The sequence below is a fragment of the Episyrphus balteatus genome, chromosome 2 (assembly GCF_945859705.1).
Source record: "Episyrphus balteatus chromosome 2, idEpiBalt1.1, whole genome shotgun sequence".
NCBI classification, from domain to species: Eukaryota; Metazoa; Arthropoda; class Insecta; order Diptera; family Syrphidae; genus Episyrphus; species Episyrphus balteatus.
This window is the reverse complement of record NC_079135.1, coordinates 115,669,633-115,695,447: the sequence shown is the minus strand read 5'-3', so window position 1 is coordinate 115,695,447 and position 25,815 is coordinate 115,669,633. Positions and strand designations below refer to the sequence as shown.

Sequence of the window (25,815 nt, the reverse complement as noted above, 5' to 3'; positions counted from 1 at the left end):
ATCAAGGCTAGGGACACAGTCCGAATTGCGTTTTTCTAGGTGTCCTTGTCCAAAGTTCGGATTATGCCGGTTGATCGGTTATTATCGGGCGTCATCGTACGTCAACGGACGATGTGGCTTTCAGTGGTGTACGCACTCTCTTTCTTTCTATGTGCTTGGTTCTATCGGCCGACAACGCCCGAGCATACTTCGGCTGATGACGTTCTTGGTGTACCCGAGCCGTTTACACTCATCAGTGTTACGATACTTCCCAGAGGGAAGAAACCATTTCAAAAGCGAGGTGAACTTGGGCCCACTGAGCGCTGAAGTACTTAGCTGAAAGACCTTATCGGGACGGCGATATTGAGGCATCCGTAGGTGATGACGTTCTAATGCAGACTCTGCCTCTAAACTAATGAAAACGCTGTTGAAGATTTCAATATTTTTCTCGGGTCACCCCGGACAACCTCACAGGCGTATCACTAAAGTGTGGGAGTAGATATATTCGAGAGTTATGGAATGGTCCCCTCTGACATTGTGAATTTAAAAGCGCTAATTTAAGGAAGAAGATTTAAATCCCTCTCAAGCACGAATAATCATAAAAAAAACGCTACCGACACTGCTTTTGTATGAAAAGTGCCGGTGATAACATTATTTTTTATATATAGGTACCATCTACCATCTGCGTAACTAAAATTTCACACCTAAATACCATAGGCAACGTTTTTTTGTGAAAAAAAATCACACCGGAACGTCGACGTTCAGGCATGGAATTTTTTTTTTCTTTGGTAGCCTTTTATCCCGCTTTAAACTTTCCATCCATTTCATAATAAAATTAATTTATGTTATAATGTAAATATAAATAAAATATACAAAGATAAGTTAGAATTATAAAAAAAAAACAATGGAAATCATCAAGTATCGTTTTTTACAAATTCATTAGTTCCCATAATTTTCCCATAAAACTGTATACAAAAATTATTTCTCTCCAAATGCCTTCATCAAAAATTCCAATCAAACAGATCTATTTCTGCAACCTGGCTCTCTGTTTGTTTTTTTTATTTTTTTCTCTTCCTGTCAAAAATGACATTTCTCTAGCTTCATCAAAATAAAAAAAAAAATATCTCCCGAAGAAAACGAAAACATGAAAAGTTTTCTAAAAAGTAGTGTTTTAGTAAAAAGTAATAAAAAACAACAAAATGAAAAAATCTTTAACATTTTAACCTACACTTTAGTGGCTATTGTTATTTTCGGTGGAGTTTCACTTTTGTGGGATCTCTTCGAAGAAAAAAAACACTCAGCCAATGGATTTTCAAACAAAAAAGTTTCCCTCGACATTTCGAGAATTTCCGAGTTTGTTTTAGAAGATGATGCTGAATTGGCTCGTGGTAGGAATCTGAATTGTTCATTTTGGGATTGTTTTAATGTCTATCGTTGTGGGCAACGTGAACAAGATAGAATTACAATTTATGTCTATCCACTTACTGAATATGTGGATCAGGCATCGAAACAAGCTTTCACCTTGACTCAGGAATATCATGAGATTTTGAAAGCAATTGTAGAAAGTCCCTATTACACTCCAAATCCAAATGAAGCTTGTCTATTTGCTCCAAGCATTGATACACTCAATCAAAATCTATTAGATACCAAATTGGTTGGAAAAGCTTTGGCTTCATTAAACTATTGGGAGAATGGAGAGAATCATATTCTCTTCAATATGCTTCCGGGTGGGTATCCTGAATTTAATCGGGTTATGGATGTGAACACTGACAAAGCGTTGATTATGGGAGGTGGCTTTGATTCATGGAGCTATCGTGTGGGCTTTGATATATCCATTCCCGTATGGAGCCCCCGTTTAGTTAGTCACAGTCATGTCGTCAGTCATGGGGAAAAGAAATTCCTCCTGATTGCTGCTCAGCTAAACATGCTCCCTCAGCATATTAGACTTTTACGGGATTTGGCTGATGAACTTGGTCAATATGTGTTACTTCTTTCGACTTGTCCACAGAAAGAAGTCGATGAAATGACTGAAAATCAAAGAATAAACACAAGTATTCGATGTAGTTTGCCCAAAGGCAAACGTCATGATTATCCTCGAGTTCTAGGCAAAGGAACATTTTGCCTTATTGCTCGTAGTGTTCGATTAGGGCAATCGGATTTGCTCGAAATTATGGCGCATAATTGTATACCGGTTATTATGGCTGATAATTATATTCTTCCCTTTAAGGTATGTATGTATTAGATTTAATGCTTCCCCTAAGGGTTACAAGTTTTCCTTCTGTCTATTATTCTCCCCCTCTCTCTCCCCTCTCTCTCCTCTGGCCTTATCACTTCTCAATTCCTCTAAACCCTTTATCCACTCCTTCCTCCCTCTGCCTTGTCTATTATTTTATTTTTCATTCACTTTTTCCCATATTGACTTTCTTTCATCCCCACCTGACCTGCATCTTCCTAATATACTACTGTGACTTTTCTCATGGAATTTGCCGAAAATTGTATTTAGTCATTTAAAACTACAGTTAGATTGCGTCTTTACAGACTTCAGGAAGGCATTTGACAAACTCTCGAATAGAATTTTGTTAAGAAAATTTTGTTATGTGGCTTCAATCGAATTTATTCAATAGATCATATCAATAATTGTTCATCAAACTACTTTTGTAGACTACTCTGAAATACCGCAAGGCAGTCATTTCGGTCTTATACTTTTTATACTATTCATAAATGACTACCATCTAAATCAAAAATATTAATTCAAAAATTGTTATATAGTAGTTTTGAAATTGTAAAAGAAAAATTTGAATTAAATAATTGCAAAAAAGTACGTATACGCCATAGTGAATCCAATTTTGGTTTTGTTTTGTGTAAAAAGGAAAAAATGTTCTACTTTTGGTTGGGAGCGCACAATTCGTTGGTAAAGCCTTACAGATAAGTGTTTTTTTTTTTTGTAAAGCCTTACAAAAGTGTAGTTTTACTGTAGGTTTATATTCCTTTTTCTTATCTTTTTTTAAACTGATGTTACAATCTTTAAAACTTTCTAATATTCGTAATTGTGAAATGTTGCAATATGACCTTAATTCATTTTTCGACTGCTGTGTTCGTAATTGTTTGCTTCTTAATATATATAAATAAATGTTATTTTATGAGTTTTACAAGAAAAGTTTCATAAATTCCTTTTAATTATTTGTTAAATGGAGTTTCCTAGTCACATGTAAGTCAAGTTTCTGTCCTTGGTGTCTTATTTTACCTAAACTGGAATTTATAGAACACATTCATTCCATAAGTAATGAAGCCAATTCACTTTTTGGTTGGATTTATAGAGAGTCAGTTTTCGATCCTTTTATTGCAAAACAGCTATTCGTAACTTTTGTTAGAGCCCTCCTGGAGTACGCTTGTCAGGTTTGGTCACCTCGTTATGAGTGACATATAGCGAGACTAGAATGGGTTCAAAAGAGTTTTTTGAGGTTTGCCTCAATAGGCCTAAGGTGAGATAACGCTTACGACCGCCTCCCATACATAGACAGAACTAAACTTATTGACATGCCCTGTCTTCAGAATAGAAGGTCTTATTTATATTTTTCGTTCATTGTAAATTTAATTAATGGCAAAAAATAGAATCTTTGCACTTTTTATCTCGCATCAATTTTAATATTATTCAACGAAACGTCAGAAATTTCCCCAATAGAATATTTATTTCAAACTATCGTACCAATTACGAACGATTTTCTCCTTTAAATATAATGTTCAGTTTATTTAATGTTTTCAATAATAGATTTCATAATTAATTTGACCAATCACTTAATTTATCACCAAAATTTCAATCAAATTTTTACTCGATTTTGTAATTTATAATTATATTATTTGTTAAAAATGTGTATATTCATTAATTATTAAAGCTAGTATTTAGCTGTACTAAATGAATAAATATGTTCCCATGTCTCTTCTTACCCCTCACAAATTCTACACAGTTTCTCCTCTTCTCACCTCCAGTACCATGTTAGTCTCAACTCATTTCCTAGCCGACTACTGTTGTTATTCTCCTCGTTCTTTCCAGCTTTCAAATATTGCTGGATCCACCACCTATTGTATCTCGAGTCTTTAATTGACTCCCGTTTTCCTTCTCCGGTTTACCTTCTTACTTCTCTTTCCAATACCTCGTATCCGTTCATACTGTCTTCTCATCCCTTACTTCCTTCCAATTCGGCTCTTCCTTCATCGTAATCCTCTCACCCGCCCATCACTCTGTCTTTCTTTTATCTTCCTAAACATTCCCTTGCTATTTCGCTTCCTTTTTCACCTCCTAGTTTTTCTTCATACTTCTATGCCTTTTTTAATGCTTCTAGCATTATCTTAATTCTTTTTGTTTCCTCTCTCACCATGTATCCTGTATCCCCAATCGTCCATTTAAGATACCTCTCATTTACCTTTTCCATTTCTTTCCTTTTAGGATGTCATCGACTGGGAACTTGCCTCAATTCGCATTCGTGAAGCAGATTTACATTCCATTATGGACAAGTTGCAATCAGTTTCTGCAGAAAAAATCCATGAACTTCAAGAACAAGGCAAATGGTTGTATGAACGTTATTTCAAAGATCTCTCAACCATTACAAGAACGACATTGGATATACTCAATGATAGAGTTTTCCCCCATTTGGCAAAGACTTCACTTCAGTGGAACACTCCTTACAACTATAAAGCAAGTCATAATCCTCTATTCCTGCCATTGATTGCATCAAAAACTCAAGGATTCACAGCGGTTATTCTAACTTACGATCGCGTAGAGAGCTTGTTTACTCTGATTCAAAAACTTGCCATAGTTCCATCGCTTCAGAAAATCTTAGTTGTTTGGAATAATCAGAAGAAGTTACCACCTCTTCGTAAGTAGAAATTGGTTTTGGTCAATTTTGATTTCTGATCATCAATTATTTCATTTCAGCTTCAATGTTTCCAAAAATACTTAAACCATTCAAAGTAATTCAAACGAGGGCAAATAAGTTGTCGAATCGATTCTTTCCATATGACGAAATAGAAACAGAGGCTATTTTAACCATTGATGATGATATTGTTATGCTGACTGCTGATGAACTTGATTTTGGGTAATTTACGATGACAACTTGTTTTGAACTAAAAACTGATTCCTTTTCCAAATTTAGTTATGAAGTTTGGCGAGAATTCCCCGATCGTATTGTTGGCTTCCCAAGTCGTATTCATGTTTGGGATAATGTCACACTTCGATGGCGTTACGAATCCGAATGGACAAATCAAATATCCATGGTTTTAACTGGTGCAGCATTTCATCATAAATATTGGAGCTACATGTATACCAATGCCATGCCAGGTGATATAAAAGATTGGGTCGATGAACATATGAATTGCGAAGATATTGCAATGAATTTCCTTGTGGCAAATATTACAAATAAGCCACCTATTAAGGTGACACCACGTAAAAAATTCAAATGTCCCGAATGTACAAATACTGAAATGTTATCGGCCGATTTGAATCATATGATGGAACGATCGGCATGCATTGATCGTTTTGCTAAAATCTATGGCAGTATGCCATTGCAAAGTGTTGAATTTCGTGCTGATCCTGTGCTGTATAAGGATAATTTCCCAGAGAAACTGAAGCGTTTCAATGATATTGGTAGTTTGTAAGGAGGGTGTTTTGTTCTCAAACACAGACAAAACACACAAAATCGTAGTTTAATTAAATTAACCAAATATTATAAGTAAGTAATTAGTAGAATTTTAGAATTATATATAATATCTGTTAGGCAAGACAATTTACATACTCACATTGTGGTTAAATGATGAGATTATTTGAAATTAAATATTATTAATGCTCAACATGAATTATTGTTAATGGGTTTAAAAACCCGTAGAAATATAATAATGTAATGCATATTACTACCAAGTTTAGAGGCTGGAGTTATAGCTTTGGTTTTCTTCTTTGTGCATGACTGTACAAGCTTAGTCGGCCGTGCTATGTTTTATCCAAGACGAATAAAATATAGCCGTTAATGCTTCTTCGGATTTTCTTGCTTCGATCAAGCTTTGTTACTTCTGCTGTCAAAAAGAAACCCATATCAGATATCATTGCTGTCTATCGAATGCCTTTTCGAAATCAACGGGTTGTATTTGAACGCAATTCACGTTATTTTAACTATAAAACGCCTTGAAGCTTCAAGACAAACAAAAATATCAAATTCTTCTTGAAAATTTTATTCAAACGGGCTAAATTTTCTCACCCGTCCACAACGGTTTTCTTAAAGTTAGATCAACAACAACGAACCTCAGTGAATTTGTCTCAAAAACATTAAATGTTCTTGAGAATGGAAATGAAGTTGAAAAAGTTTACACTGACTTTGCGAAAGCATTCGTCTTAAACTTGAATCTCTAGGATTTCAACCAAGATTTATTGGTTGGGTAAACTCATACTTGTAGAACCGCATCTACAGAGTTTTGTTTCCAAACGAAATGGGAAATATCAAATTCTTCTTGGAAAATGTATTTTCGATACAGAAATTGAAGCATTATCTCTACCTTGCCAAATAGAGATGTGTTTTTAAATAAGACTCATCTGGAAAAAAGTGGTTTACCCCGCTTTTGTACTCACGCCCTCACTTTTTTTGCTTTCTAATTTCTATGTCCCTGAAAAAAAAATATTGATGCACCATACTTTGGAGAGGACAGACTAAACATTGTTTTTTTCAGACCATAATCACATGAGTGAGCTACGGACCAATGCATTAAATATAGCGACATTTTTTTTTTTTATTACTAAAATAGTTCCATAAATTCAAACAGCTGTTTAAGTAATCGTGAGTTAGTCGTAATCGAAGACAAGTTTTTAAGGTATGAGGAATAAGTTCGTTACATCTTATTAAAAAAATCTTCAGATTATCTCATCATTTTTTACTACATTTTATACAAATTAAATAAATCACAAGTAAAGGTTGCAGCGACGAAAACTTCTAATCTTATTTATATTCTCAAATCATATTTTCACATTTTATAATTTTTAAACCCAATGTCGCAAAATTGTAAACGATTAAATAAATTTCTAAAGCCATTTTAGTAAGGTACTAAGCGAAAAACCACACTGATTTTTAAATAGTAACTTACTTAATGGCTTTAACAATTTACTAAATCGTTTAGAATTTTTATTTTTTTAGCTCGTAGTACTTTCAAAGTTTAAAACTATGTATGTATATAAATACATAAGTATAAAATGACTAGAGTGTAGTTACATCAAGGAGGTCGTTAGTTGTTTCGTCTCATTTTACTTCAGCTTTGATAATCAAAATTCCATACAAATCTTTTAATAAAACAAAAAAAAACTGCTAAAAGTATTTCAGTTAAACTATGTTTTATTAGTTTTTCTTTATACACAAGTATTTTTTTCGTAATTACATAACTCACACACATATCAATTGTTGCTATTTTATTAATTATATTCTATCTTCTAGTCTCTTTTTTTTTATAATTTTTACTATTTTCAAATTATATATGCAATGTATGTAGTATGTATGCTTTTCAAGCGAAAGCTTTAAGTAAAGAAATGCAATACTCTAATCCAATAACAAGTTCATTGTTTTCACTTTCAATATTTTTTTATAGAATATAAAATACAATTTGTATGTACTCGTATATATATTTATGTGTATGTATGTTCATATGTATTTCGTAATAGAAAATAATTTGACTGCAAATTTTTGTTAATGACATTTATATACTAATTTTATAAACTAGTGACATCAATAAAACGTTAACATAAAACAATTATTATAAACAACAACAAAAAGAAGAAAAAATAGTGTTTTAATGGAAATTTTTAATGTTTGCTTTGTATATTAACTCCCAAATGGAAGTTGCTTTTTTTGTTTATATTTACTATGCAATAACTTAAAATATACATATTTTTTGTTGTATTATTATTATATTAGTTTCAGCTCTATAAATAAGGTACATTAATGTAGGTCTCTATTATTTACATCATTTCTTTTGATGATGAGTGGGTTATTTTGTGTTTTTGCTAAAAAAAAAAATCCAATAATAATAATGATATCTTAATAATTTTACATATCAGTTGGCAAAATATCCGGTATAAGATACTTGCACAAATCTGTTTCGTTATCTACGAAAATGACTTTTTTGGCAGTATTCTCATCGAGCCAATTTCGAATCACTGGCCATATTGTGGAGAAAAATCCCGGTGAATTGATGATTAAACAAACACCCAAACGTTCAGGATAGTGCTTGCTTAGCAACCAGATAAGATTCTTGATAAGCTGATAGTCCATGCAGGATGTACTGAAATCAGCTAGATCGAAGACTATGCATAAACTGTCGGTGACTTCTTCGAAACATTTTTTGCCAGCTTCTTCTAAACAATGGACAATGAATTTGGTCAGTTCATCGATATCACGATCGGATGAATTGTGATTTTTCGCTGGAATATAAATAACTGGACGTCCAGTACAGTCACGGTGACGCAAAACACGCGCTTTGTTGCTGTACTTTTTGAGATCTTCACTTTCGGCAAGGGATTGGACACCATATTCTTCGCGCCATTTGTTGGTTTTTAAAATTGCCTTTAAGAAAATAAAAGTTATTTATAAATTCAAAAGTAAAAAATGTAATTTCTTGTTAAAAAATAATTATGAGTTTATTTATAAAAGTAGGAATTCCAAAGTAACTTTCGGTAAAAAGTGGAATTTCGAGGTTTGAATAGAGACCGACGACATGCGTTGGTTCCTAAACCTTGTTTTTTTTTTTTAAGTACGAGAACTTATTTTTGAAAATAAAAATATAAAAAACTCTCTTGGAAAACGTAAAAAATGCACTTTTAAGCAGATTCGTGAAACCCAAAATTTTGAAAAGCAAAGAACCGAGTTTTATCATTTATCATTTAATAAAAAAAAGAAAAAACCTTGTATAAAATCGGCAAAGATATGTTTTTCTATTTTTAAATTAACTAGCCTCTTGAAAAACAAGACTTTCGATTGATGCGAGTCATTCTGCAAAATGAATTATTTGTATTTTCTTAAGTTATCTAACGGCCATTTCCTTACAAATCAAGATTATTATTATTATTACTTTATTTTCAATTCACAGATTCTGCGATTTTATTTCAGTTTGGAAGGGAAATACCCATTTACTTCTTTGTTCAAGTTATCTAAATGCAAACTATACTCGTATAATTAGAAAACAAATATTTATGACTGTAAACGATAGTAACGAATGTAATCTCTTCTTGTAAATTTTATCTAGGCTTGCGTAACATGTTGAATTTTTACTTAAGATATGGAGGGTGCTATAAAAAAAATATATATGCACTTAGCATATAGCGACGATGTGTAGGTATGCGTCATTCTAAAAAAGAAATCGAAGTTAAGATAACAATCAAACATAACCTGACGATTATAATAAATAGAAAAACATCAATCCACCACTCTGTCTATCTAACGGATGAGTCTATCAACTTAAAATATTGATACCTAATTTTGGAAAATCTTCAAAAATGGAAATTTAAAAAACCGGCAGTTTTTTTTTTAATACAGTGACTCTTAAAATGGCTCTTTCGAAAAAGATGTCATAAAACTCTTTGTAGGAAAATTTTTGGCTTTTAAATGAGTTCAACTTTTTTGTTTCGATAATCATGCCATTTAAGAGCAACGAGCAATAAAAATGTCTTTTTGGACGTTTGAAAAATAAAAGCTGTTGGAAAAAAATGTTGATGGTTTTTGTAGAATATCAAATATATGCAAAAACAAAACATATTTTAAACTCTTTAACTTTTTAAAACAGTGGTTCTTTTAACTATCCATAGCTATCGTAGTTTTAGTTGTGTTTTCGTGAAGTCTAGTCAGTAAAAATTTAAAACTGTTCAACAACAAACATTGGAAATTACTTCACCATTTCTAATCCAGTACAAATTAGTTGAGGTAAATACTTTGGGACAATTTGAAACTAAGGAAAATCCATACAGAAAGAGCAGAAATTACAAGAAAAAAAAAACGTTCCGTTTTGTTTTTATAAATGTCATTTTACGGCGAATCTCAGGTGAAAAAAACAAATTTTAACAGTTTGGATTTGCATTAACGTCTAAAAACTATTTTAAAATCGAAAAAAAAGGTACTAGACCCAAGAAACCCCAAAAACAAAAGTTTATAATTTTTACTTTACATTTAAATAATATTTTTGGATTTCAACAGTTTTGTCTGTTATTTATCTTTCTAAAATAAATCAATTTTGACGAAATGAGTAGGTTTATAACTTTATTATATTTTTTTTTCGTCTTGACATTCAATTAAATGGAGTTAACCGGTTTTTGCAACGGGTGGTTTAATTTTTTTATTTTAAATCAAAAATGTTTTGCCTTCAAAATAAAAATTTCATTGCAAAATGTGTGCAATGATTTTGTTTCCATAATCTTCGTTGACTTTCTTTCAAATTTGACGATTGGCTATTTGACCTATCATATGCATATTTTGTATACATTTTGCGCTATTATTTTACAAAAACATTTTTTAATGCAATCATTTTTTTATTGAAAACTTTTTTTTTTAATGCAAAAAAAAAAATCAATTTGCATTAAAACATTTTTTCAATGCATGATATGCTTGAATTTTGATAGTTTTTTTTTTATTATAAAGCCAAAAATTTAAATTTTCAAGTAATAAATATTGTTTTAGTTTGTAATAGAAGGAAAATGAATTACAAAAAAAAAGACATTTAATCTAAACCAGCTTATTGCGCAATAAATTAAATTAAAACTATGTATACATTTATATATTTTTAGGCTCCTTCGCCTAAATTTCAGAAGTATTAAAAATTTACTTTATATATGTATTAAGTTTAAAAATAAATAAATAAAAAAAAAGATTTTTTTCAACCAATATGTATCACATTTCAATGGAATAATAGTTATTCTGTACGCAAAATTTTATTCTGAAACTCCATGAGGAATAAATTGATAAATGGCGGGATTTGAGACTTTATAGAGTCAGTGCTATTTTGAATCCTACAATTGACTCTATATTGAATACTTGCATGTATGTTTGAGAAAAAAAAACCATAAAACTTTTTAAATATTTTTGTATCAAAAAAACCTAAGCAACAATTTCAACATGTACAATAGAGTTGTTCAAACTTAAACTGAATTAAAGCTAAGAAGAGAAAGTACTAATAGTTACCCAATATCATTACATAATTATATTTAAATAAAAAAAAAAATAGTTTCAATTGTTTGAATGCATGCCGTGTTAATTGAAAAAGTCACTTTAACGGAAAAAATAAAATTCGATTTATTTAAATTAACTGTCTCTTCCAATTGACACCCATAAAAAAGATTTGCTCTCTCTTCATATCAATTAATTGTTAGGTATATAGAATGAATAATAAATAAATTAACAATTTGTGTGACGTCGTAACTCTCGCACAGATGATACACAGACACATGACCTTCAAAGTGCAATGATTTAATATAAACTATAGCCTATGGAAAGATAAACTTCCCACGTAAACTTTTAAAGTTTGAATCATTCTCCCATTAAAATGAGATATATTACGTTAATTGGATTGAAGTGTAAATAAAACTTTAAAACAGGAAACATACACTTCGCGTCACTTGAATAGAAACAACAATTTTTCTTTAGAAAATACCGATTTGCGCTTCGGTGAGGTAACTTAGTAGATTTTTGGTTTTGCATTTTCAAAGAGGAACTTTTAATAAACAATGTTGTAAAAACAAAAAACCCAAAACAGAAACCGTATGGCTACTACTTGCGTTTTTTCGCATTACTTCACAAAAAACAGTGTTTTTTTTGCATCACTTGAATAGAAACAAGCTCTTAAATTAGATAAAAATGATGAAAAATCATGGACAACACTAATTTTAGTAAAGCAGTCTTAAACTTTGACATTATTTGCACATTATAACCAAATATGGGCTACGAGCTACCAATAGGCATCACAGAAAATCCATAAATAGCAGCTAACATTGGAAATGCACTTGCACTATGCAAAATCGCGAAAGATATTGGAAAATTTGCCAAATTTGTATGAGAATATTTTTGAAATATCGTAAACTAGTGATTGAATAAAAAAAATAAGACAGGTGAGATCCAAATCAAGAGCAGAGAAAAAAATAATTTAAAAACTAGCAGCAATTTCCTTCACTTTGCCGCTAAAATCGGTCAAAAACGTGGTGTTAGTGCGATGGTAATGTGTTGGTTTGTTCCATCATGGAAGTTATAAAAGGTGCACAACATTTAAAAACCCTCAAAATGCAAAATAACAACATTTTAAGTTCTACTAAGTTTACAAAAAAGTTAACTATTTTATAGTTGCATTCGAACTGAAAAGAAGTGAGGTAAAGAGTTGTATTTTAAATTAAAACATACCAACTCAGATGGACCACGTTAATATTAGTCCTATTTCATTGGTTTATGAAAGAATAACTTTTATCGCATCGCCAATAAAGGGCAATAAAATGTGTTATAGTAATACGCTTTGTTTTTATGATGTGCAATAGGAAAATTGAAGCTTCACGCTTCGAAAAAAGATGCAAACTTTTACAAAGAAATAATGGAAGAAGCTCTTGGGAAGTTTAGGAACGTGGAAAAACAACCCTCTTAGAGATTGCACAAGGAGAGTTCCAGAAAAAAACAACGCAATAGAAACAAAACAGATGCATTCCGGATGAAAACGAAAATTTATTTCACTTATTCAAACCTTAAATTGTTGAAAATGTCATTTTCTTAATTTGTAAGAAGTTACCAAACACTATAGTCACTTTCTCCAATTAGGTCCACGATTGTGTACAGTACAAGTGCATTTTCAATGTTTAATTCTATTTATGCATTTTATGTGATGCCTAATGGAAGCTCGTAGTCCATAATTGGTTATAATGTGCAAATAATGTCAAAGTTTAAAACTGCTTAACAAAAATTAGTGTTGTCCATGATTTTTCATCATTTTTATCTAATTTAAGAGCTTGTTTCTATTCAAGTGACGCAAAAAAAACACTGTTTTTTGTGAAGTAATGCGAAAAAACGCAACTAGTAGCCATACGGTTTCTGTTTTGGGTTTTTTGTTTTTACAACATTGTTTATTAAAAGTTCCTCTTTGAAAATGCAAAACCAAAAATCTACTAAGTTACCTCACCGAAGCGCCAATCGGTATTTTCTAAAGAAAAATTGTTGTTTCTATTCAAGTGACGCGAAGTGTATGTTTGTTTTTTCAAAACCTATAACCAACCTAGATTCGTTTGTAAGCATATGTATTATTTAAGTTTCCGTATTTTGCAAAGGGAAGAAAAAATTCAACTATCTTATCATAGGACAATTCCAATTGACATTAACTTGTAAACAAAATATTTAGGAAATTGATTTTTCCTCACGTTTCTGTTTCGTTTGTACAACAACTACACCTACACACACATGTCAGATAAGGTTACAAGAAGACACCCTCCTACGTTCTTATTTTTTTTTTATTCTCGGTATCTTATTTTTGAAATTTTGTATTAATTATGAATTTTTTTTTATTGATTTATTTTACCTGAAATGCAGCATCGGCGGTTTTAAAAGCTCGTAGATAACGAATCAAAGAGTATTCATTATGATACTGTTTAGGGTCAGCATCTGCAATTAGTTTCATTCGATTCTTGAGATCCTGCAGATCATCTGGATTGACTTGGGTAGCTTCTGATTGGGACATGATATAACTTTGTCAAATGAGGGTTGATGATAATTTATGTGTTTTTTAAGTTTAAGGTGGGTAGTCAGAGCATATGCAAATATTTAATCAGTAAACTGTTTGCTTTTTTTTTGCCTGTGCTAGATTACAATAACAGCCCTTATGGTAACAAGAAAAATAATCAATTGATTGATTTGTTTAAAAAAAAAAGAAGAATAGTCCGTTTCTAATTCTTATGTAGCTTGCTCGATAAAAAGTTTGACAACACTGGACTAGGACTTGGTTGGTTGGGCTGGCAGCAAGCAAGTTCGGTATAAAGTGTGGAAGCTTACAACAAAAAGAAAAAACAAAATATCTACATGTCTACGAACAAGAGCGTAAAAGGAATATGCGATTATTTGACGGAAAATACACTCGTTTTTGAGGTGAATTTATAGGCAAAGTGTTTATAGAGGACTGGGTTTCAAAAGTCCGTAAACAAAAAAGGCTTGTGCCTTTAGAAAAAAGCCATGAAGATGACCCAATTCAGAAAATTTTCTTATAACATTTCAATTATTTTAATATTCTGGAATGTTTTTAAAATATGTATTGCCACTCCATATAGCGCAGTGGCTAGTGCAAGGGACTATGACGTCAGAGGTCGGGGTTCGTATCCCAACCTCTACTTCATTAAAGCATTTTTTCCAGTAATAGTTGCGAGGAATTGGCCAAGCCTCTAATAGTATTATTGATATGAAAAGTGCACCACGGCTTCGGACTCAGAAATAAAATAAAATGTTCAAAATACTAAAATTTGTAAGACTTTATATATAGATATTTGGTAAATGCATATGAAAAAATAAAAAAAAACTCAAAGTTCGTTTTTCAAATTAAAATACAGCATGTTAAATCAAATTGAGCTCCAAAATAAGTATGCAGTTTAATTTCTGTTATTAAGATGCATTTTTAGAAAAAATATTTTTTTTTTAAATCGTTAGAGCCGTTTAAAAAAAAACTAATTTTTTTCAAAAAAAAGTTTTAAAATAAAATTGGTATGTCATTTTGTAGCTATTATTATTCAACATCTCAAACCAAAAGTTCAAACAATTTCAATATTTCGTTTTCGAAAATTTAATTTTTCAAAAAAAAAAAAAAATCAATATTTATATTTTTGACTCATATTAAAATCATATAATAATGTTTTTGTATAAAAAAAAACGCTTCTATGACAGGTACCATTAATAATGAAAAACGGTTCAATGGCAGGTACCATTAGTATTGATTTAAAAAAAAATGATAGACCTTGTCTTAAAACCTACTTATGTACCGTTATTTTTGATTAAAAAAAAATTCAAAAACCCTCTCAGAAGAGTCGCCAAAAAAAGTTACATACCAAGTTTGATGTCAATCATGAGTCCATCCGTTTAGGCTGTAGCTTCGTATACAGACGGACTTCCGGGACCCATTTTTATGACATTTTCTATCATCGTAAAGTCATGTCTGATTGTTATCCCAACTTTTTTTTCGTACGAATGCATAATTTGATATAATAGTGCCTATATATCGCAAGTAAAAAAGGGACTACCACAACAGAAACCGTAAGCAGTTAAAAAAATACTTTTCTCAATTTGAGAAGTATGAAAAACAAGTGTTAAAACAAAAATAATTTTCCTTATTTTTTCCTTTGTTATTGACAAGAAAGTATACATCTCTTAACACTGCTACTATCGGTATCGTATCGGCCTTATGGATAGTATTTGTTTTGTTTAGTGAAGGTGGCTGAGTGTTTTATAGTAGCTTTTTTTTTTTTAAGCAACCTGTTTGTTTAAAGTGAAATTTTCAATGATGATTTCATATTTTTTAGTTAATACAAGTATAGCGATTCAATTAATTGAATGGCAACTTTATGAAATCTGTTTAATGTTTACGTCTAGAATTTTGCATTTTGCTAGTGGTAGATATTGCAACAGTTCCAGTGTTAAGGAGGAGGGGAAATGTTGTGACAAATGTGGTGAGTTTTAGTACTTCAAGGGAATTTTCAAAAGAGTAAACTAGGGTTCGGACTTCGCATAAGTACACATAAAAACTAGTGTCGTTTTCCTCCACTCCACTGAGAGTACACTTTAAGTACATATATGTGCACTTTTTGTGGCCTTGTGTTCCTTCACGTCACAAAAGGGTAAAAAATGGTTTACTCCGTAGTAATTTTAGTACCTTCTACGGGGTAATCTGGATTTACTCCTGGTTTTTAGTAAGATTTATCCCTACCTATTTGCATTTGTTTGAACGTTAGTTGTTGTTTAGTTTTAACAAAGTTTTTTTTTTTTCATATGTAGGGTGTCTGAAAATTAACGCAAGATTTGAATTACATAAATAGAAATACAGTTTATTTTTTTATTCAATCATAAGATATGATAAACACAACTACCAGTGATTTAACTCTCCATCAGGATATTTCCATTATTACGGGTGTGACACAGTATCATCATATTTTGTTCCTGGCTTGTGTACTATTCACATTGTAGATTTTTAAATGAAAACTCGTGAATATTGTATTCAATATGAAAGGAGAATTAATTACGTTTCCAGTAAGCATATATTCAATTTAATTATTAAAAAATATGTGGTTTTATAACAATTAAAAAATGTAACGGGTGTGACATATTTTTTTTGTAACGGATGTGACACTGTAAGAAAAAATGTATTTAAAAAAAAATTATATAGGTAAACATTAAAGAAAAAATCAATAACTTCAAATTTCAAGTATTTAAGCACTATTTACACAATAAATAAATTATCAGGGTTAGAATCTCCGTATACATACATATACATCAGAATAATTAACTCGAGATTTTTTGAGAAAATTTTTTCAATTTTGTATTAAAATGCGCGTTCACTGTCAATATAGATTATTCTAGGGTTTTTAAAACAGTGAAAACTTTAAGAATATTAATTTTTCCTATTTTTTAATAAAAAAATTCCTCATTTTTTTTTTTAATTTTTAGATTGAGGTATGTACAAAAAATTAAACTAATGTGAAATAATTAAAGCAAAATGTATAAGTATTTTTATAGGTATCATCATTAAATTTCACATTTTTACTTTCATTTTTGCCTATTCTGCCCATAATCTCGTAAAGGCCCTTACTACATTTTTCTTACTTCTGAGTTATAGAGGGAAACAGTAAATCTAATATCGCAATTTGCATATAAAAATGAAAAAAATGAAAAGTACATTTTGAATTTTCGGACGTATTTGAAGACCTACCCTAAAAAAATAAATGAGGATAAAACAGAGACAATGCACTAACTCCAAATATGCAAAAAAATCAAAATCGAAAATTTTGTAGTTAGGGCCTTTACGAGATTATGGGCAGTATTGGTGATCAACTTCCGTGGAATTACCCATCAGCGAAATTCAGCCGAATTTATGCCCAATGGTCATAGAAAATTTTGACATGTGCGTATCTGTATACAAAGCCGTGGAAACTGTATAAATAATCCTTTCAACTATCCTATGCACTTTCTGAGTCAAAAAAAAAAAAAAAATTACAATCAAAAGACTGAAAACTATGTTTTCTGTTTAACTCAAATCTTGCTTTAATTTTTGTACACTCTTTAGAAAAGTGACACACACACAGCTAAAAATCAAAATATCCTCTAATTTATGTTACATCACTCCTTAAAAAAAGTTAAAGCCGTAGTATACTCCTCTATAGAGTGAAGGAAAACTACATAATACCGTCGGCTTAGAGTGAAGAACAGCTTAATCTACTTTCTAAAAACTAAAATATTTCTAAATGTTTGAATAATAATTTTTAGTAGAGTAACTAAAGCAAATTATTAGGGAACCCGGCCGAACAGCTCTGATTTTGACGATTTTTTTTTCAAACGAAGGTAATTCAAAATACTTTAAAGTCTATAGATTAAAAATTGCCGGTGTTGCAGTATTGTTTTTTAAAATTAAAATTATTTTTTTTTTACAAAACCATTTTTTTTGCATAAATTTCATAAAACAAATGATAGCAAAAGATTCTCTAGGTAATTTAAGGAAAATATATAAAAGGCAGTAAGGGACAATCTTCCATCGTTTAAGCGATAAATGCAATTTTCTAACATTCTGACCTCAAACACAAAAAAAAATATTTTGAAAACAACGGCAACACCTACAAGATTTTAATATACATTTTTAAAAAGCCAGAAGCTCATTCTTATCTCTTAAATTTAAATCCACTAAATTTAATCCAGACTTTTTGAAAAAATGGTCCTCAAACCAGAATTTAAAAAAAAATGTTATTAGAAAAATTTAAAATGACTTTTTTCCAAACTTTTTCTAATAAAATATGAATTTATTTAAAAAAAATTTTTGGCCATAAATATTATCAGTTGGTTTTTTTTATTAAAACTGAATTTTTACATTGAAATAATTAATTTTCTCAAAGACTGTGGTAAATAGGAACTTTAAATTTTTGCTAACTTTCAACAGTAAGGGTTATTAAATGAATAAAAAATAATTTTATGTTTAGATGTTGAACTTAAAAAAAAAAAATAAGTTACATTTTTTTTCAAAACTTTTATTGAAAAAAGTTCTTCGAAAATGAAATACTTTTTAATTTTTTTCATAAACCGTAATACATATTGACATTTCCTTTTATAATTTGAAATCATAATAAATGCTCCCAAAAAAATTTGAAAATAAATGCATTTTATATTACGACCAAGTTTAAAAAACGCCATGTTAAAATTTTTTCAATAATTTTTTTTTCAAAAATCTGATTTCAATAACAATTCTTTTAAAAGCCGTTCATTCAATTAACTTAATTTTAATTTTACATATATGACTAAGCTTCTAGCTTTTAAAAAATGTATATTTGAATATTGTAGATGTTGCCGTTGTGTTCAAATATTTTTTTTGTGTTTGAAGTCAATTAATAAGAAAATTGCATCTATCGCTTGAATTTCCTAGACAATCTTTTGGCATCAATTAATTTATGAAATTTAAGAAAAATATTTGAAAAAAATTTGTTTTTGTTCACAAAAATCTTCATTAAATTTAAAAAATCAAAACGGCAACACCGGCAATTTTTAATCTATAGACTTTAAAGTATTTTTAATTACCGACGTTTGAAAAAAAAAGATCATCAAAATCTAAGCTGTTCGGCCGGGTTCCCTAATATTGCCAATTTTTGAGCTTTAGTTACTCCACTATTTAAAACAACATTAGGTTATTTTTTTAGATTTCATACTATTAAATGTAAAAGAATTGATAGAATTTGAAAGCTTTTTGTATTAATCAATTTTTGAAATCATTTTTATGTGGAGTAAGCAGTGGGTCAATTCCCGATCTGTGAAACTGTGAAGTGCTAAGTTTTATCACGTTTTCATAATAAATTCCATTCTGGATTTATGAAAAAATTAAAACAAATAAAAATAAAGTTAAAAAATTAAAACAAACTTCAAAACTCTTTCATGTGAAAACTAAAATGATAAATTTTTTATCAGTTCACAGTTTCACAGATCGGGAATTCGTAAAAGAAGTACAAATTGTTTTTAAACCAAAAACTATGCAATCTGCATAATTTTTTTTTTTAAGTTTTCCAATGTAGATAAGACTTGAGACACAGGTTTTTCTAAATCAAATGGTGTAAAAGTAAAAAATGAAAAAATTGTGAAAAACTATTCAAATTCTCTTTGATAAAAGAGAATCCGGGAAACTGTTAGATTAAAAGGAAAAAGTTGTAGAATAAGTTTAAAATGTTCTTAATTTATAAACCTATATATGTTTGTAATTAATTAACATTTATGTAAATTATATTATTTTGTTAAACACCTCTTTTTTAATTAAAAACTAACTACTAGATACTTAAATATTTTTTGTTTTAACAAAAAACGTGGAAGTGAAAATGCATTCTCATATGACCTCTACAATAATACCACAACCATAAGGTAACCACTAATTGCATCATCAATGTAGTAAATTTAATAATAAAAAAAAACATGTATAAGAAACGCTTCAGCGCTGCTAGACATTGTGTAGCCGTTTTATCACAAGACTCCCTCAACAGAATTTTATCAATCAAAACTAAAGCTAACCCGCCAAATGGCCTTCATTGCCAGCCAAGCTGCATTCAATAAAGAGATTGATAACAATCATAAGCATAGCAAAAACAAATACGGTTTCCTTTTTCTATGAAACTTTGAGATAAGAACTAGTCTTTCGCTAAAATGCATATAAATAAGTTTTGTAAAGAATTTTTTCGACCAGTTAATTAATTGCAGTTGAACTTTACATAGCCAAACGAGAAGTAATAATTAATTTAATTAGAAAAATGTTTTCTTTTGAAGATAAATTGGAGGCTCGACCAATTGTGACAAATAAGCAGTTGTGGGAATTTGATATTCGAAGCAAGGATATAGATTGGCGAAATCTGGTGGTGCCATTAGCTCCAAGGCAGAATGCAGTCTATCTGGGAAGTTTGTTTCCATATTTGAGCAGTAGTCGCGACACAGTCAACGAAGAAAACAAAAAAGAAGTTCTTGTCTGCCATGATATGATGGGAAACTACTTGGAAGATCGGTAAGTTTTTCTTTAAATAAATTCAATTTGATCTCTAATTTAAATTTCAACACTTATTTGAGATAAATGTGTTCATAAATGAAAATGTTTCGCGAAAAAATATTCGGATCAGTTATTGTTACCAAATCGGGTGAATTTGGCAGTAAGTTTCCATCAGAAACAGATTTCGATGCAAAACCAGCTTTCCATTTTTCCAGTGAAGATTTTTCTTTGTTAGTATAGTTAAGAGAGATTTCGTTCTTCTGAAAAAAGCAGAGCAAATCTGACTATATTCAGACTTTTTAAGCATTTTATTAAGAACTTTCACATTTTGTAATGAAATAATTATTATGTATATCTGGGAATTCAAAGACGGATCAAAGCTGTCGGTACCGAGAGGTCTACGGAAAATGCAAATGCTTTTAACAGTAACGCACAGAATGCATTATTATATTTTTGGTATATCACGGAAGAAGTTCTATGTGCTAAACAACAAAGCCCTAGCAGGAAACAGAATACCATTTCAATTTTACAAAAATGCCTCGCCAAGTTTTTTTCAGTTTTTAAGAAAACATTTTTAAAACATTTATGAATTTGAATCAGTAATAAAATACATAACATTTATAATTTATAAAATAATAATAGACGGCGTTACACAAGGGAGAAAAAATGGTTCTTAGGAGCGAAGTTTTTAGATGTGATGAAATAGTATCGATATCATGGAATAGACTAGATTTCTGTCTGCACCTACAAGAAAAGCTGAGAGACTATATAAAAGCTATAAGTTGTACTTGGAAAAATGCCAGGCTTCAAAGAACATGACGAATTTGAGAAATTGCAAAGATACTTTATAATAGAGCACATCTTCAGACTTCCGACTAACACCCCCCTTTATGCTTTATGTTTAAACAGGATTACCAGTATTACTTTAAGTTTCAACCTAAATTATGTTCTGAAAACGGTATAGCTTCCTGAATATCGGCTGTCTTAAATCGTGCTATTTTGTCTGGTTTGAGGAACTAGAAATGAGGCTGTATATCAGGTGCGAGGATCGAGTCACTTAAAGAATAGCGCTGGATAACATTCTGCTAAAACTAGATGACATAATTCATACCCAATATTTAGGGGAAGCAAATAATTCATCGAGTCAAATTCTGTGCTTAAGTTTTTTCTTGAAAAGTGGCCATTACAAATGAGATTGTCTACAATATGATCATTGCAAGAAAATCAACTGAATTCAACAGCGTACATAGGTGTATTTGACCCAAAAATGTGGCCAAAATTATTTGTTCCTATTTTCAAATGAAAAAGGTTTTTAACGGCCAATTTCTTCACATTAGTCCTAAGCCTGCCTAGTACCCGGTCTAGCTAGACCAGGTCCTAGCTCTGGTACTCGGTCCTAAACCTGAGCATTTCTTCACATTTATAGGACCTGATCTAAGTTCACAACGCGGTCCTAAGAAATAATTCGTATAAAACTGGTATAACTGTCATTTTGACAACATTTTGATGCTTGAAATATTTTATTTTGATATTTCAGCAAATTTTACAAAATATTAACAGACAAAAAACAGTCCATTTTTAATGAAATAACCATAAAAATTATTTAAAAAATATTGTGATGATTGGAGAACAAGAACAACAAGAAAAGAAGATAAATCCTATCAAGAACCTTCACAATCAAGAACGAAGAGAATGTCAAGATTTTGTTCATAAGTGCCGGCAAGCCTGATAGCTAGTTCACCAACGAATCGTAGCTTATTCAATAACCTGGGAAAGCCACAGATAAAGCAGTCACCGACCAAAAGAAAAACCATGTTAAAATAAGTAATTATTTAAAAGACAGTTTGCGTTGCGGATGTTCATAACTCAATAAAAATAAATTTTTTGAAAACTGAATATTTATTGTTTTGGTGCAGTTTTGTTTTATAGCAGTCATTGGGCGAATCTAATGAAGACAATTTTGATCATAGTCTGCAATACTAGCTGTGTTTTTTTTTTTGCATTACTATCCTTATCCGCAGTTGGCGTTTAGATGTTTTACAAAAACAACATGCAGCTGCCGATATGAATAGAAGCTAAACCAAGCTGCGGATAGCTATGCCAAAAAAACGCCTACTATTTGTAAATAGAAGACATTTTGTGTTGGAAATTGGAAGACAGATGTCGGACGGCCATCACTGATACCACTGCCCGTAAAATAGTGCCGAAAGATGATATTTTGAGTTAAAATTGTATGCAGGTGACTTCATTTATAATTTCATAAACTCTGGTTTTCCTATTAGAAATGGATAATTTTCTGCAAAGCGAACGTTTTTATTTCATAATAATTTATTCAAAAACTGCATTGCTATTGCGATATATCTTAAAAAAAAAAATTACAAAATGCCAAAATTAGAATAAAAATCAATAAATTCGAAAATTACACATTTCAAAGCACACCAAAGTTCAAAAATGCTCATACAATTTTAAAATAAATGCAAAAACTCAATAAGATTTGAGTATTATCGTCGCTAGACTGTCGATTTTTAGGTTCTAACTTTTGCGAAGTCCTAAGTAAAACTCGGTACCAATTTGACAGTACTAGGGCTTAGTACTTGTGTGAAGAAATCACTTGGTACCGATTTGAGTACTAACGATTGGTATAATAACCAGGTCCTAGCTAATTTTGAGGAGCTAGCTAGTACCGAGTCCTAAGTAGTACTCGGTCTAAAATTGACAGTTCTAGGGCTTAGTACTTGGGTGAAGAAATGATTTGATACCGATTTGAGTACTAACTTTTGGACTAGGACCGATACTAGCGCTAGGACTCTGTGAAGAAATCGGCCGTAAGAAGTCTAATAAATAAAAACAAAAATTATGTACCATATTTTACAATTTTTGTAATTTGTATAGACCAATAAGATATTTCAATATAAAAAACTTACACATACGCCACAGTGACCCGGAGTTAAGACGCAAACAAAATAGTTAAAACAATTACACCAGTTGTTGACCATTAAATAAATTCCAAAATTTTGCATATGGGATGATTAGATTTCGAAGCCATTAAATATCGCAAGCGAAAATGGGGAAAGTATTTTTTACCCACTGAGTTCACTGTCAAAACTACCCAATTCCTGGTAAACAAAATGCAAAAACACCAACTAAGTTGGCCCCAGAAATGGAACAATTTAAATCAGCATAGCTTGCCATACCTCGTTCTAAGTTCAAACACAACCAACCCCATAGAGGGATCACAAGTTTGAATCCTATACATGGTGGGAGAGTTATGATCCCCAGGATATCGAGATTATAAAAGCCATAAACCGAATGGTCGATTAAAATCAGGATGGCAAGAATTTGGCGTTAAAAGTCTATTTGTTGAATAGAGAATTATTAATAAAAATATTTTTACTGAAAAAAAAATGAAATCTTTTAAATTAAAATTTCTTTTTTTCGTAGGCATTATCATTCCTCTACTAAGTATGATGACTATCGTTTCTTTCACTGGTCTGGAGTGGATTATTTTTGTTACTTCAGCCACAAGTATATAACTATACCTCCTTGTGGCTGGATTAATGCTGCTCATTCTCATGGAGTTAAAGTTCTAGGTATTGTTATAATTTTCCATACAATGATCTTAGAGGTCTTACTACTAATTTGTTGGTACAGGCACCTATATAACGGAGAGCTCTCCACCACTAGAGGAGATGTTACGGACCAAAGAAAGTATAGATGCAACAATAGAAGCGCTTGTCAAACTTTGCAAACACTTTTGCTTCGAAGGTTGGCTTCTTAACATTGAGTGTAGAGTTGCTAAACAACTGGTGGAGAAACTTTTGTAAGTTATTTAAAATTTTCTCTTTGCAACTAATAACTTTTATTTTAATTTATAGTTATTTTGTCGAACAGCTTCGAGCTAGAATTAGAAGTGAAGTAGAAAATGGCATAGTTTTCTGGTATGACAGTGTCATCGATACAGGAGATCTCAGTTGGCAAAATGAAATCAATGATCAAAATGTTAGATTTTTCAAACTAAGCGATGCAACATTGATAAATTATACATGGAATGAAAAGAGTTTGGTGCGAACAGCCAACGTTTTGCGAACACATGGCGAACCAGCTACAAAATCATTTTTTGGAATTGACATATTTGGCAGAGGTCAAGTGGCTAAATTTCAAACCAAACAAACACTTGCTAAACTTTCAAAAACTGGCTTCTCATATGGATTTTTTGCTCCAGCTTGGACTTTTGAGACCCTTAGCCAATTTGGATATGATATCAAAAATTCTGGGGGAAATGATGAAGTCAACGAAGCTTTTCTATTGAGAAATGACAAATTTTGGTGGTCGTTATGGGAGTATATACCGACACACCCATACATCAGTTTACCGTTATATACTGACTTTTGCGTTGGGTCGGGAAAAGCCGTTTATAAGGAAGGACGAAAAATCAAAAACGGCCAGTTTTTCAGTTTGTCCAAACAATCTCTCCAACCCTCTGTACCGTTGTATAATTGTGTTGAACGAAACTTTGATAACGCTTTCAATGGTGGATCAAGCTTAAAAGTTATTCAAAGTGACATAAGCTTTCGACTCTTCACAACCGACTATCCAATTGATGGAACTTTAATTTTTGCATATGCCTACAAATTGCAGAAAATCGATGGAGAGTTAGATTATATTCTCCGATTACAAATGGATGAGGGTGAAGGTGATTGTTTGGTGTTCTTGGGGGATTATTTTATTTCTAAAGTTCAACCCGGTCGATGTTATTTATCTGCAATAACTGATAATTATGTTGATGCATTGAAAACGGTTCTTGATGAAGGTGCGGTTGATCTTAAAATTCCAGTTATTGGGAACGATGAATGGAAAATTCGTTATTACGTTTTAAATTTTGATACAACAGTCCATGTCAAAGATGTTGGTGTGCTCTTTAGGAAGGCAGAACTTGCAAAAGAGTCAGCCTACTTGGGTGCTGTTTATTTAAATAATATTGAGAGTATAACTCTGCCACAGGATAGTAATGCAATGTATCTTAAAATTAAAGAAGACTTCTTAATGCACTGATATACATATATGTATATAATTATTTTTTATCACAAAAATGTATTCATAAAATATAATATTACCAATTTATTAATAAAAAATTATAAGTAAAAGTGATGTATTTCTTGAATATCTGTGTAGAATAATTCCAAATTAAAGTACACCATCAGACATGCAGTGAAGTTTTTAAATAACTTCTTTCGACGACAAGAAAAAAATTCCTATTGCAGCAAGCACTTTTTGATGGAATTGGTTTTCAAAAACGGTTTTGTATTTGTACCATCAAATGTTGAGCATAGTAAATTCAGAACTTTTTTGTCTCGTGTAGTCAGAGTACAATTATGATATGATACCAGTTCTTTTTAGTTCTGTGCACTTTTTTACATTATCATAACGATTTTTCAAATCAAGAAAAATAATATAAATATAAACTTTTAATCAAGAAATAAAAGAAAAAAACGTCATCACACCTCTTTGAAGCTCTCTAAAATCCATTTTCTTGCAAAGCAAAATTTCTTTCAAATACAGAAATTATGAATTAAAGCCTTAAAATCCATTTTATCTTATCAG

The 25,815-nt window shown here is 30.9% G+C and overlaps 3 protein-coding genes across 3 annotated transcripts; 2 read left to right on the top strand and 1 right to left on the bottom strand.

The window, feature by feature from the left end:
• Positions 1–1,075: 1,075 nt before the first annotated feature.
• LOC129909794 (exostosin-2) lies at positions 1,076–5,823 on the top strand. Its single transcript, XM_055986872.1, has 4 exons — positions 1,076–2,206; positions 4,424–4,853; positions 4,913–5,072; positions 5,130–5,823. The coding sequence occupies exons 1-4, from the start codon at positions 1,124–1,126 to the stop codon at positions 5,629–5,631; spliced, it is 2,175 nt and encodes a 724-aa protein (XP_055842847.1). The 5' UTR covers positions 1,076–1,123; the 3' UTR covers positions 5,632–5,823.
• A 1,503-nt stretch (positions 5,824–7,326) lies between these two features.
• On the bottom strand, positions 7,327–13,963 carry LOC129909793 (uncharacterized). The gene is made up of 2 exons (XM_055986870.1): positions 13,540–13,963; positions 7,327–8,570 (listed from the first exon to the last, which is right to left on the bottom strand). Exons 1-2 carry the CDS (start codon positions 13,696–13,698, stop codon positions 8,055–8,057), a joined length of 675 nt encoding a protein of 224 aa, XP_055842845.1. The 5' UTR covers positions 13,699–13,963; the 3' UTR covers positions 7,327–8,054.
• A 1,425-nt stretch (positions 13,964–15,388) lies between these two features.
• Positions 15,389–25,320, top strand: LOC129909792 (cytosolic endo-beta-N-acetylglucosaminidase). The gene is made up of 5 exons (XM_055986869.1): positions 15,389–15,667; positions 20,001–20,232; positions 23,656–23,804; positions 23,866–24,034; positions 24,090–25,320. Exons 1-5 carry the CDS (start codon positions 15,499–15,501, stop codon positions 25,264–25,266), a joined length of 1,896 nt encoding a protein of 631 aa, XP_055842844.1. The 5' UTR covers positions 15,389–15,498; the 3' UTR covers positions 25,267–25,320.
• The last annotated feature ends 495 nt before the right edge of the window (positions 25,321–25,815 follow it).

Coding starts and splice junctions, on each gene's coding strand:
- LOC129909792 (XM_055986869.1), top strand. CDS start 15,499: ATGATGATTTCATATTTTTTAGTTAATACAAGTATAGCGATTCAATTA. Junction 23,805..23,865: donor TCATGGAGTTAAAGTTCTAG/GTATTGTTATAA, acceptor TTGTTGGTACAG/GCACCTATATAACGGAGAGC. Junction 24,035..24,089: donor CAACTGGTGGAGAAACTTTT/GTAAGTTATTTA, acceptor TTTAATTTATAG/TTATTTTGTCGAACAGCTTC.
- LOC129909793 (XM_055986870.1), bottom strand. CDS start 13,698: ATGTCCCAATCAGAAGCTACCCAAGTCAATCCAGATGATCTGCAGGAT. Junction 8,571..13,539: donor CCGCCGATGCTGCATTTCAG/GTAAAATAAATC, acceptor ATTTTCTTAAAG/GCAATTTTAAAAACCAACAA.
- LOC129909794 (XM_055986872.1), top strand. CDS start 1,124: ATGAAAAGTTTTCTAAAAAGTAGTGTTTTAGTAAAAAGTAATAAAAAA. Junction 2,207..4,423: donor ATTATATTCTTCCCTTTAAG/GTATGTATGTAT, acceptor CTTTCCTTTTAG/GATGTCATCGACTGGGAACT. Junction 4,854..4,912: donor GAAGAAGTTACCACCTCTTC/GTAAGTAGAAAT, acceptor ATTTCATTTCAG/CTTCAATGTTTCCAAAAATA.